Below are 14553 nucleotides of genomic sequence, written 5' to 3' on the forward strand. Positions count from 1 at the left end.
TGAGAACAGGTCTGGGTTCTACTTGCACCTCAGGGTGAACTACACGCCGGTAAGGTAGATGGATGTTGACACAAAACAGTCAAAAGTGTGTAGGAATATGGGACCCTGCATGTGTTAACTTGTATTTCCATAGTTATTCATTAACACTAAATGGAATCCACTAATTCCCTGCATCTATAAATAAAAAAGAGAAAGGAAAAAGAAAACAGCAGTTTGTGCAGTCAGCTGGGCACTATAGAGGTTCAGTTATCAAAGCAAACCCAGTAGTATGTTATCTTTCTTTCTTGTCAAACACAGAGGGAACTAACCATAAGAGATCATGACAAAATATATTTATTCTAATTAAATAGGAAAAAGGCACAGAAGATCTCATTCACCAATATGCAAATGAACTGCAAAGATATGTATATGTTCTTAAAATACATGCAATGATACAGGAGGCATAGAAATAGTGACATCATAGCAAGTCACCAACCTGCTGAAATTATAACAACTGGGGTAACAGTCAACTACAGATGACGTGCACCATGCTCTCAACTATGCAAAAGGTATAACAACATACAGTGACATTACATATCTACACTTTTTTAATGAAAAGTATCTGAACACTTACTGGTGGACATTAATAGGGGTGTGTTAAACCTCCATCTTTATGATCCCCTCAACTTCACTAGGGACATTTTCACTGAGTTGTCTTGATGCCTTTCTTAACCCTTTTAGTGCCAAATACGATCTGATCGTGATCCAGATTTTCGGTGAAAAATGCCAGTAACGATCTGATCGTGATGCCTTTCTCATTCATTTTTTCCGCGCTTGAAGGCTAAGTTGTTAGTATTTCCTAGCGAATGAGAAAGGCATCACGGTCAGATCTCTACTGGCATTTTTCGCCGAAAATCTGGATCACGATCAGATCGTATTTGGCACTAAAAGGGTTAAACAACCAAAACAATAGAAGCTGGATACTAGGGTTTGGAGTGAAGTCAACATTCTAACTCATCCCAAATGTGTTTCACTGGCTTCAGGTAGGAACTCCGGTCAGGCCAGTGAATTTCAGAAATATTATTGTCCACAAACCATTCCCTCAGCGTGCTGCTTTTTCATGTCATGCTGATACAGTCTAGCCTCTGAACTGTTCTTCTACTGCAGTCATTACACAATTATGTAAAATGTGTTCATATCCTTCCATGTTTGGTGTTTTCTTAAGCACAGTAGGGGGAACCACACCAAAACCATGGAAAAATGCCCCCATACTGTAACAGCACCTTTTTAATACTTCTTCCTGTTGGATTATACTTGGCATGTGATGTTCTCCAGGAACTTACCAAGTCCAAAACCTACCATCAGACTGCCACAGGATACAGCACATTTCATCACTCCAAATCACTTGTTTCCATTTATCCACTGTCCAAGGTGTCGCTCTTTATATCACTGTATGTGTCCCCTAGCATTGACTTCAGGAATGTATGGCTTATGAGGATCTATTCAACCATTGTACCATATTCTTTCCAAATCCCCACACACAGTCACTTTGCTAGCTGCACTACAGGTAGCTCTGTGGAAATAATGAGTTATTCCTTCTTGTGATTTCAAGCTATTTTTTTACAATCACCCTCCACAATTCTTGATGCTCCTTGTCCATCAGTACATGAGATCTGCATGGTCTCAGTTTACCTGTGGTTGTTTGTTCACATTTCTCCTTCACAATCACATCACCAACAGTTGATGAGAGCAGCTTCAGAAAGATTAAAATGGTACTGGTGGATTTGTTACGCAGGTGACACCCAATGACTAGTCACAGTTGAAGTCAATGAACTCTCTCAACGAATAAAGTCTGCTGTTACTGCTTCTCTACTTACATCACCACACTCCCTGCCTCCTTTTATATTGGTGGGTCCACTTCGCATGACATCTAGTGGTCAATTTCATATTACTTAGGGACGTCCAGATATTTTGATCAGTTGGTGTAAACACAGCAGAGCTTGAGGAGTAGTGCATAATGTTCACAATCCCCCAATAACACACAGTTATTTGGCCAGTGCACTATTGTTTAACTTTTTATAAGCCTCATTAATAGTATGCAGGCAAACCTCCAAATACTGCTACAATAGTTTACTATTTAACATCTATGAACGGTAAAAACCTAACCACAAAGTTCACAGTTCTTGAAGAATAGAAAGGTACGTATGGAGCAGACATGGTCAGTGTCTTAACACATGGCCTATTGGTGTAACACTTATTTCACTGTTAAGTTGATGTATTGTTGTCATGCTAAGCAACACAGATTCCTCTTCTGAAACTCAGCTGTGGACTGACTGTCTCATGACCAAAAATCAGGCTGTTATAAATCATCACAATAACAGGTACTGAAGCTACACATTGTTCAGAGTTAAATTTACAAAAATTACAATTAAAACTTAACTCATTAAATTAATTGAATACATCGAAAAGGCAAGTCATTTTAACAGTTTCTTCTACTACAAGAGTTAGGTCAAATTATTTGTTTAAGTCATGAAATTAACAAATATAGTTATACAAGCAATACTTTTGACAAAACTGTTAATTACTTTGGAATTAATTAAGGCCTGGTTTTGCTTACATGTTTTCAAATAAAGCCAAATAAATCTTCTTCTTCTCCCCCCCCCCCCCCCCTTCTTCTTATCCTTCAGCATTTCTCCCGCATGCCTGTGGGGGTCCACTACATGGATCCATTGTCTCCATTTTGCTCTATCACGGGCTGCATCTGGGTGGATGTTCATGCATTTAGGGTCTTTATGAATCGTATGTGCCCAACATTGCTTAGGTCGTCCTTTGGGTCTGCTGCCAATGACTTCAACTGTGTAACCCACCTTGGCAATAGTCAGCACCGGCCAGTAAAACATGCCCAAACCATCGAAGATGACTCCTGTCTTGGATCAGTGCAACACCAAACTGTTTCCTAATGCTGCCATTAGAAATGTGATATAACTTAGTGAGGCCCACTGTCCCCTTCGTATCTTCATTTCCATTCTTCAGCATTCTATCTCAACTGTAGTTGGCCAGCACTCACAACCATACAAGGTGACTGGTCAGATGACTGTGTGATAGATTTTTGATTTTAAATTGTCTTTCATCCTGCGGTTGCAAGTGACTCCGGTTGTTGTTCACCGCTTCATCCAGGCTGCCTGAGTTCTGGTGTTGACCTCTTCAGTGAGTCAGCCGTCAACGGTGATCGTGGAACCGAGATACTTAAACTTACTCACACGAGTCAGACCCTCACCATTAATCGTGATGGTTCCCATTTCATGTCTGTCTGACACCATGTACTTGGTTTCCATAAAATTAAGGCACAAACAATGTTGCACCAACCAGTCACTCCACTTCGTGAGCAGACTCTTTCAGTTTCTCCCAGCTTTCTTCATCTGTGGTAACTGGTGGCAAAGTAATTTGGGCTATGATGTCGGCTTCCTTATCCTTGGATTTCTACCATTTGATTCTTGCAGGTCCAGTGCAATCTACATTCTTGTTTGTTGGCAACTCGATTCATAGCTTACAGATCAACAGACGGTGTTGTTGCAACTGTTTCATAGGGGATGACCTTTTCATCAAGCGCATCTTTGAGATCACGGCGTCTCGTGAGGATGTGGTCAATCTGCTTGGCATTAGTGCCACTCTAATACATGATTAGATGTGAGTCACGCTTTTTGAACCACGTGTTCGCAATTTCCAGGTTGTGAGCTTCTGAGAAATCGAGGATACGCTGACTATCGTCATTCTTTTCTACAAATCCATGCCCACTGTGAGCAGTATGTACTTCCTTTCTGCACCCTACATGCCCATTCAGATCTACAGCAATGATGATGTTATCTCCTGGGAGCACTTCAGCAGTCTTTGCATTAAGCATTCTCCAAAAGGCATCCTTGATGGAAGTTGCTTGGCCAGTTTGTGAAGCGCAGGCACTGAAAAAGTGGACTTTCCTGCCATCTGTGATGTACAAAATCTTCATCAGGTGATCATCATATCTTTGCACTTCACAGATATTACTGTCAAACTTGGATGATATTATAATGCCAACACCACTAGGTGTTCCACGTGTGCCCTTATACATCAGCTTGTAACTGCATCCAGTGTCATACGATTTCTTCTAATCCACCGTGTTTTTTGGACTGCACAGATATCTATGTGTTGAGTTTCAAGGGATTTTGATAGTTTGTTGTACCATCCAGTCATGATGGTAATGTTGAGTGTTGCAAGACGGGATGTGAGGACTAGCTTGTTAAGCCGTCACTGCCCGTGCAACAGTAACCCTTGCATATTTCTCACACATTGACCAGGCCATGCCAATATACATCACCTATGGGGGACGCCCTAGCCTTCTTCGCCATTGGGCCTCCAGACCTTGTCTGCTGTTGAAGCTGTTGACTAACTTAAAGAGAAATGGAAAGAAAAAAGAGCTCCAATAGTCAAAGAATGAGCCATGAAAGGCAGAAAGGGGGAAATGAAAGACTCCCTAGGCTTCAGATGTCCTAATACCGCTGGGGTCAGAAGTGAGCAAGAGCTGACTGAGGGTGGTCGATAGGAAAGAAAACAGGAGGGATCTGGCACAGTAAGTGGAAGCAACGACAGACCTAGCTTGAGGCCCCGTGCTCACCATGCACGTCACGCAAGATGCGTGCCCCTGAGTCAGATAGTGCCAAATAAATACTTTAAGATTACTAATATTTCAGCTTCCAAATGTTTATAATTAGTACAGAATTTATATTTGTTTGTATGTCAACAACAGAATTTAAGTTATGAAACAATTACTGATTTCACCCTATAACAAAAGATACTAACTGGAAATAGTCAAAATAAATTAGAAAATCAATTACATACATAAAACTATGCACAATATTAGATCTGGTGTTATATTCTTTAAAACTGAAGGCCAACCTTTCTCTTTTATGGAAATGCAGATTATATTCACATATGTTAATGGTAATTAGTTAAAATTTAAAAGAAAATGCATTTAATTAGGCAGCTGGCAAAACAAGGGGGGAAGTAAAACTTGCTTCGTCACAGGATCATTGAAGTTTTACAATATAAAGCATTAGGTATATGGCATTTTGTGAAGGGAGAAAAAACAAAAAACAAAAAAAAGCATTGATGTTTGACCAATGCTGTCAGATTACATTAAAGCTGGATTACCCTAATAATGATTATTTTAAAACAGGATATGAGACTGAAGGCAATAAAGTATGATACCATGTTTCTGACAGGGATAACACTGGTAGTGATATGTGAACAGTTGTACAGGGTGTGCTTAAGAAATGAACTTTGTCCAGAACAATGGCAACAGCTTTTAAGGAAAAGAATGGAAAACCTGCAAAATGATAGTGAATGTGGAAGCAGGATACAAAAGAAGGTAGTAATCACAAAGTAAAAACGGAATCTGAAAAGAAATTGCAAAGATTTCTTCCCAAACTGAAATGGAAGATGGGCTTCAGTTAAGAAAAATTGTTACATATCATTCCTGAGTATTAATAAATTAGTTCAAAAGCAGCTAAACACAAAAGCGAGACAGACCATAAATTGTTGTAGGCCTTTCAGTTCTTAAAAGTAGACTGACATTCAGTGTGTCAGATCAAAAAGAGAACCCACCTTAAACACAAATGCCTGATAGTAGAATGTGCACACTCAAACATGTTTTAGAACACTTCTTTGGCATAGTATAAAAATTAAGAGAAAATTTGTATGCTTACAGAACTGACAAAATATGTCAGCGGCATACAGTCAGTAATGATGTAATCCTTTAAAAAGTTAATTACTGAGAGAACAACAAAATTAACTACTAGGAAATACCATGAATAGGGTTTGTTCCATCCTAAAAATATCGAAGCTAAATAAGGGGACAAAACTTTACAAACTACACTGCAACATATAGAATTACTCTATTAACTGTCAGCTATGTTTTGTTTTATTTCAGGGGGAGAAGGCATGGTACATTCCAAGCACCCTGTGTGCCATTGTATCACTCTTTGCTGGCATGTTATCATTATTACTGCCAGAAACAAAGGGCAAGGAATTGATGGACTCATTGGATGAGATGGACCAGCGAACAGCGCAAGGTGATAGAGTGTCTTGTAAAAACTGTCTGTGCTGCAGGTCATCGCAGAACAGCTAGCAGCAACATACTTGTTTGCATATTGTAAATTATATTGTAAATATATTGTACATTATAAATAGTGAAAAATTTCATTCCATTTCATATTTTATACATGACTGCAGCATTCATTCCAATCCATTTTTGGATAAAATATCCTTGCAGTCATGGTTTCATTCTTGTGAATTTTTCATATTTTCATCACCACCACCAATTAGTGAAATAAATTTAAAAATATTTTTCCATAGTTATATTACTGTTAAATATTTTGCATTACTTCCCTCGATAATTTATCTGTGAACATTACCCAAAATTAGTATTCTAACTTGTGACCTTTTTTGCTGGGTGTGATAAAGTAATAAACTGATAGGAGCTTCTGGTGAAAAAAGAACTTGATTTACGGAAGTGTCCAGCAAGAATTCTGTGGAGCCAAACACCATGCAGAAGTCTTTTCGGGAACCATGGAATTCTTACATGTAGGTGTTAATACATATACTCCCTAATGGTATTTGTGGCTACAAAAAAGAACTCTACAGTTCACAACCACAAAATTAGGAGTAAAAATAATTTGCATATGTACTATGTAGCCCCTCTCTAGGTACCAAAATGGACTATTCTACACTGATGCAAAAATCAGACAGGTTGCCAGTAAACATCAGGCAGGAAATTGAAAATCATCAAATACTTGAAAACAAAGTAAAGCAACACTTCAGTAACAACTTATATAATTTATTAGGATGTTGAAGTCGGGAATGAAAATTCCGTGTAGCTCAAACATTTGTATTAAATCAAACAACAGAAAATCCAGGATGTAATGTAACAATACCAGACAAGGGAAGTTGCTACTCACCATATAACGGAGATGCTGAGTCACGATAGGCACAACAAAAAGATTATAGCTTTCGGTCATTAAGACCTTTGTCAGCAGTAGACACACACACACACACACACACACACACACACACACACACACACACACACGTGCGCGTGTGCAGTCTCAGAGAGCTGAAACCACACTGCGAGCAGCACCTAGTCGCCACTCCAATCATGCACTGGTGCTGCTGCTCGCAGTGTGGTTCCAGCTCTGAGACTGCACACGCGCACGTGTGTGTGTGTGTGTGTGTGTGTGTGTGTGTGTGTGTGTGTGTGTGTGTGTGTGTGCCTACTGCTGACAAAGGTCTTAATGACCGAAAGCTATAATCTTTTTGTTGTGCCTATCGTGACTCAGCATCTCCGCTATATGGTGAGTAGCAACTTCCCTTCTCAAATACAAATATTTGTATTAGATAGATCTTGATTCTGTTGGTATATAGGCAGCTGATAGTGGTCTGTGTAAAATAAAATAAATGGTTTGTTTGAAGTATTGGATGAAAACAACAGCTAATGAGTATATGAGGAGGAGCAGTGATTGTTTTCAAAGTAGCTGTTTCTCACCTAATATATGTGTATAAGGTAATCGAGAACAAATTACCACATGTATTAAACAATGGAAACTTCAGGTTTGAATATCAACAATGTGAGGAAAAGACAGACTATTACTTACCATAAAGATGACATGTTAAGTTTGAGACACACAGTTAAGGGACACTCAAAAATTAACTTTTGGCCACAGCCAAATTGCCGGTGTCGGCGGTCATGTGAGCATGAGGTGTGCTTGTTTGTATGAACAAATGATGTGTTTTTCGCTTTCTTTTGTGCCTGTTTGCAATATAATGGGCCATATTTATGGTAAGTAGCAATCTATCTTTTCCTTGCATTGCCAGACATATCAGTATGAATAGATTAGCATTAGTCATCATTTGTTGCTAATACTGTATTTGCTCATTTATAAGATGAGCTTTTTCCCAAATTCATCATATGATAAATACAGGGTCATCTTATATTTGTAGATTAAATTTTTGGTGCCGAGGTCAACATTTTTACATTCTTTAGTAGAGTGTGTAGGCATAGTCTTACATTTAAAGGGCTTGTTTTATATGTAGAGATGAAGCTGTGGCTACTGAGGTCACATGCAGATTTATTTTGAAAATTTCAGAAGGGCAGGGCATGGCAAATGATACTCACATTCCAACAGGCTCAAGATTTCTTGATATGCTGCAGGGTTTGATACAGCATCGAAGTTGCCTGAACAATTACGTGACACTGACTCGTACACACTAGTGAAAGAGATATGATAGAAGCTATGGACTAGCCACTACATCAGTCTGTTGCTATTATTAAAATTTGACAATTTTGTGAAACACAGGAGGAAATATCATTAAATTCTGTTACCTTACAAACTTTTGTTGTATTTTAACATTGTTGCTATAAGCGTTCTTACACGTGTAGGGGTACCATGGACAACACTTAATGCTGCTTTTTAAACTAAAGATGATATTCAAAAATGGAAATGTTTTCCTTCAAAAAAGATTAGTTGATTCAGAAGCCAGACCGATACTTTATTTGGTTATGAGAGACTGTAATGATGTACTAAGAGGATTGAAAATGAGAAATTCGATCGCTGTTCATGTACTTGAATACTGTGCAAAAATGTAAAATGTTACCAGCTTTTTTATTAAAAGAATGAAAGTTTAACAAAGGAAATAAATCACTGCAACTGTCATCATGAGAACAAATTAAAGTGGCAAGACCCATTGAGGAGATAGTATCAACAGACATCACTAGATCATGGGGCCAGCAAAAGTTAAAGACTGAGACAGAATTGTAATTGTGATATTTTATTTATGTATTCACTGACGTTTCTACAGATGACCTGCACACTATAAGATATTTCAGTTTCTTTTTTCTAAGCTCAACATTATGGAATGGTTGAAGGAGAACAGTGACACTAGCTTGGCTGAAAGCTAGGATGATTGCAGGGAGGGGAGCAGCGAGCAACCAGCAGATTTCATTGTGTTGCCTGCCGTGGGAATCAGTACCGTGTACTTTAGCTTTTTATGGACATCTACAACATTTAAATTGCAGTTTGGCTGAATTCATTTGTAGTCAAAATCAAACTGACTTTAAAACTGGACAAATACTCAATAGTAGTATTCCTTTCTGCAGGATACAGTAAGTCTAGGCAAGGGCCAGTAGTGTATTTATGTGTTTCTTGCTGCAGTGTTGTCAATGCTCTCGCTGATGCCTGATGGGAATGAAATGGGGTGTCTCAGCTGCTTCTACAGAGCCAATCAGTGGGCACTGGGCAAATGATATGTTTGGAAGTGACAGACATTGTAATTTTCTCATGTCATTGTAGAAACAAAATCCAATATGTATTCAGAAAAAAAGGGCTGTGTTCTCATGTCCTACTGTACCAACCACCTCATAAATAGCAACATATTCAGAAGAAACAGCCAAATATTTATGACAATGAAGATATAGGCTAAATTTCATGGTTGTGCTATTAGGATGATGATGACTAAAACAGTGATACCGGGATAGTGAACAAGAAAGGTAGTGTAGCACCACAGTTTAAGATAGTGAAGTTAGATTTGGTGCAGTATTTCAGAGCGCACAAGTTACAGGCGGGTGCAGGCTGGATTGCAGTAAGTTACACTGACCAGCGGTTGCGAAGTGGAATGGAGGCCACAGGGGCCATCGAACAGCTGAAAAGTGTAAACATAGCGGTTCGTATGTCACAAGCTATAGGAAGAATGGGCCTACTGGCGCAACCATGGTGTGGGGCATACACGACTCGGAGCGATGCCTTAGCGAAACACAGCTGCGACGCCGAGTATAAATAGGTGTGGTTTTCTAACGAGATTCATTCAAGTGTGGCAGCTCTCCTGGATGGCGGGGCGTGTCACACTACCGGTGACACACGGCAACAGATAGAGCGACAGCGTCCCAGTCCACGGCAGTCGGTTCGACCCTCTGAGGCCGACACAGGGTCCGCAGCCAGCCGGGGTGGGCCACTCTTTGGCTCGCTATCATGGGCAGTTATCTCAGCTCCCGACACACACTCGAGACTTCCTGAGGCGCGGGCCGCAAAATTCGGACACCGGAACTGGAGCGGTCATTGCCACCGCATTCCCAGCTACACCAGCAGAGGAAGAAGCAGCAGCGCGGCCAGCCTACGGCTCCCGGCGAAGCAGCACGGAGTCGACAGGGACGGTGGCCGCTGAGTCGGCTGCTAGTGCAGCCATCCTGACGTAATTGGAACTCTGCAGCTGGCGTACGAGGCCGGCCTGACACAGTGCGTTGCACAGGCCGCTGGGGTGCTGCCTCAGCAATGCGGGGCCTGTGACACGGACTGAGGTCAACAAAGCTCTGTAGTGGAAAAAATAAATCATTTGAAAAGCTCGGACGAGTTTTAATACGGCCCCTCCTGGCACCCACCCACTACAGTACAAAATGAAAGGTCTGGAAATTAATACAAACCATTTCTTTTTGTTTATTTTATTTCTTCTGGTAGTATCAAAATGTAGACAATCAATAAATGGCAGAAGTTTAGAATAGGTATAATGCTAACTTTTTGGCAGATACCTTGTCAGTAAAACAGTCTTTAATTTTGATTAGGCAGAATATGTTAAAAATAAATTTTATCAAGGTGCCTCTTATACAAAGGGGCATCCTATACTAAGGTAAATAGCATATATTTGTTATCCTTACCATCAGATATATGTGTGGACACAGATGAGGTGGCACGGTTCTTGTAGAAGAGTAGTGTAGAAAGCTGTCACAGTTGGTGTTCATGAAATATGATATGGGAAAAACCACTGACACGCATGTTCACTTAGGAACAGTAATATGCTGGGCCAGTTAATTCTTACATTAAGATTGGTTAACCTGGACCTGGCTTTCGTACTGTACAGTGCTGTCAATTCAGTGTGCTTGCTGTTTGCCATCCCCATTTCATATTTTTTGTTTTTTCTCAATGCTAGTTTCTATATACTGTTTAGATACTCTGGTTCCCTATAGATTGACTCTCACATAGTTTTTCCTATTCTGGAACCCAGTTCCCCAGTTGAGCACTCACTGGTGGCTAGAGCAGGGACGTTTGTGCTGACAGGGCTGTTTCATGGTGGTGCCGTGCCTGTGCAGATACAAAAGAGGCAATGGAGAGCGTTCTTACAGGGGTGACACTTCTTTGCACATACTACCACCATGGGCCCAACATTTTTGGTATGCTGGCAGGAACATTTGTGCCTCCAGAAAAAATAGCAGCAGCAGCAGCATCAGCTGCAGCAGCAGGAGCTGCAGGAGATCCTCAGAATGCAGAGTTGCTCTCCTCTCATGCTGTGCTGGTGGCAGGCTGTGCGCCTGCAGGAAGTCTTCTTGGCAGTTCCATTGAGGCTAAGAAAAGGTGGGAGAATTACCTTCAGCATTATTGCTGTATTGCCAGGTAAGACACCAGCGCAGCTTATAAGACCACCTTGTTATTCTGCAGTAATGCAGGGCTGCACAAAATCGTGCAAAATTTGAAGCCCCCCGCTAAATCAAAGAAACTTCACTATGTGGAACTCTGACAGTTTCTCGTGCAGTATTTTAGACATCAAAACAATGTGGTTGTGGCACAGTTGCGGTTTAACCTGCAACACGAGCATCCTGGGCAGTCAGTCATGTGCAGTTCGGATCGCTGACCTGCAAGGTGTGTCATGTGATTTCAGTTTGAATATCCCCACTCTGCTATCTCGTATGCAGACTTGTTGATTAGGGACTTGATCCTCTGATTAGCACCTGACCGTAAGGTCCCAACTGAGGCAATGGACTTGTCGGGCCCATCTTTAGATGAAGTTGCTCAGAGTTCTGACTCGCATCAAAGTCATGTCACAGCAAGGGATGTACTTTAACAATTTGCAGTTGGTGAAGTTAGACAGTTTGTGACTGTTGGCAAGACACAGGATGGTCATCAGATGCCCCTGTTTTTCCCCTGGACTCATTGACTGTCTCAGACATCCACAGGCATTGTCCATTTTACTAAGGTGTATGACCATCTGTTTGAGAATACCTTGGGTCAAGCAGAGAATTTCAAGACCTCTGCTCCATACAGCTGTCAGTATTACCTAAATTTTGTCACACCTAGTGAGGTGCGCATTGATACAAACTTGGAATCATTTCTCCTATTTCATCTAGTTTGTGAGCTCCGCTTTGGAGGCTATTCAGAAGACGAGCAGTGACTTTAAACACTAAACACATGATGTGTCGTAGACTCGCATTCCATTCCATGTCCAGAACAGATGTTGCAAAATTGTCAAGGGCCAGTATTTTTCTCGCATCGACCTGCACAATGCGTACCTACAGTTGCCATTGCATACTGTTCCTCAGTGCTGCTTCAGGCTCAACAGCTTCTTTGGGCTTCACCAGTTTAGTCATTTGCCCTTTGGAGTATCAGCTGCCCCAGGAATTTATCAAAGACATTTGGAGCCTTTGTTTGAAAACATTCCCTATACCATCAACTGCCTTGATAATCTCTGGGTCCAGGGCTCCTCACAAGAGGAGCATTTACCAAATTGGCAGACACTTTCCCAATGCCTTCACTGCAAATTGGAAAAATGCAGTTTTTTGCCCCAAAATTGCAGTTTTTGGGACATGTGCTTAACAAAGTTGGCCTCATCCCTAAGGACAAATGCACAGAAGCCATTGTCAACCCCTGGCACCCACGAACTTGAAGGAGCTCTTGTCATTTTTGGGCAGGATTTCTTATTATGCTAAGCTTATTCCCCAGGTTGTGCGCATCCGCCATCCTCTTAACCAGCTTGACAAAAGGGCATCATATTTGTGAGTTCCGCTGAATGTCGCCGGGCTTTCCAGTCTTTCAAAAGTGTTCACACTCCCTGTTTGGCTTCTTTTACATTTGGTAAGCTGTTAACCCTGGCCTCTGATGTGTCCCATTATGGCATTGGTGTGCTCCTGTTGTGTTGGAACCCAGGTGGCACTGATTAGCCCATTGCTTACACATCAAATGCACTTTCAGCACGCAAAGTAATTATTCGCAAGTGGGAGAGGTGTTGCTAGCTACCACCATTTTCAGCTTTAAAAAATTTTGTTGCAAAGTCTCCCCCCTCCTAAGGTACTGCACAGGAGCATGCCCACATTGCAGGAGTGAGCATTACTGCTATTACATACATTCACCGGCCTGCATGCTAATGCAGATGCACTACTGTGGCTGCCATCCGGACCCCATCCCGAGTTTGGTAAACAAGTTGCTCTCACTTTCACATTGGACAATACCTTGCAGCAGACAATGCTGGATTGTCCTTTGATGGTGAGGAGTTCACAGCTGCTGACCCAGTATTGTGGAAAATAATCTCTACAGTCCAGATGGCACGGTTCAAGCACACCCCTTCGGGAGCACATTTGGTGTGGCGTACATTTTTCCTACTGCCTGATCAACTTGACGTTGCCTAGGGATCCTCATGACTGCCAGGGAGTAGCAAAACTGTCTAGTTGTTGTCCCTCTAGCATGCATTCTCACATAACCAAGCTACTGTACGCTTTGTGCTGCGGTATCTATCGTGTGAAGGCTTTGGCACAGGGACACACCTACTGGGCAGTGCCTGATCATGACATTGAACTTGCATGGCCTGTGCACAGAACCGGGCTGTGCTGATACATCAATTTTACTCTCAGCTAGACGTAAAGCGCCTTTGTGACAGGGAGCATATCAACTTCAAGGGTCCTCTTTTTTTTTTTTTTTTTTTTTTTTTTTTTTTTTTTTTTTTTTTTTTTTTTTTTTTTTTTTTTTTTTTTTTTTTTTTTGCCATTGCCTGATTTCCCATATGTAGCCAGACTGTCCTCCACACACCAACAGCAACTATCCATGCATTATCAGTCATCTTCATTATTTTGGGCTCTTCCTAGGCACTTAAGTTGGCAATTTGCACTGTGGAAGTTTGAGGACTTTTGCACTTGGTGGTATCCAGCATCTGACTACGGCCATGTTTCGCGAAGCTTCTAATTCAGAGGTGGAATGATTCATGTGTAGTTTAAAGACCAAAATGAAGTACTCAGTCTCTGCCTCATTCTGTGAAGATGAAGATGTCCTGTCTAGCTTTCTTCTAACGTACCAACTGATGCCAGTTATCAGGTGTCTCCTGTTCATCAGTTTAGGGAGTAAAAAATTTAAAAAATATGGTATACTTTTCCTACAATTATTTATAGAGGCGATGACATCCTCTCAATTAAGAGACACTTTACAAGTGATACATTCTAGTGAGTCTGCTCTTCCGTGATGTTCCTCAATGTCCTGTCTGGAGCTAAATGAAAATCACCTTATTTCTGAAACTTCCTGGCAGATTAAAACTGTGTGCCCGATCGAGACTCGAACTCGGGACTTTTGCCTTTCGCGGGCAAGTGCTCTACCATCTGAGCTACCGAAGCACAACTCACGCCCAGTACTCACAGCTTTACTTCTGCCAGTACCTCGTCTCCTACCTTCCAAACTTTACAGAAGCTCTCCCGCGAACCTTGCAGAACTAGCACTCCCTATTTCTACTTGTGTAGTGGCAGTG

At 41.2% G+C, this 14553-nt stretch overlaps 1 protein-coding gene across 2 annotated transcripts in view; it reads left to right on the forward strand.

The window, feature by feature from the left end:
* LOC124625787 (organic cation transporter protein) overlaps positions 1 to 6315 on the forward strand; it is a 471790-nt gene extending 465475 nt beyond the window's left edge. For both annotated transcript variants that reach the window (XM_047149232.1, XM_047149233.1), the window contains exon 11: positions 5942 to 6315. In XM_047149232.1, the coding sequence (XP_047005188.1) occupies positions 5942 to 6139 (198 nt within the window). In that variant the 3' untranslated portion in view covers positions 6140 to 6315. The remainder of the gene's footprint in view (positions 1 to 5941) is intronic.
* Positions 6316 to 14553: the final 8238 nt, after the last annotated feature.

The sequence above is a fragment of the Schistocerca americana genome, chromosome 8 (assembly GCF_021461395.2).
Source record: "Schistocerca americana isolate TAMUIC-IGC-003095 chromosome 8, iqSchAmer2.1, whole genome shotgun sequence".
NCBI classification, from domain to species: domain Eukaryota; kingdom Metazoa; phylum Arthropoda; class Insecta; order Orthoptera; family Acrididae; genus Schistocerca; species Schistocerca americana.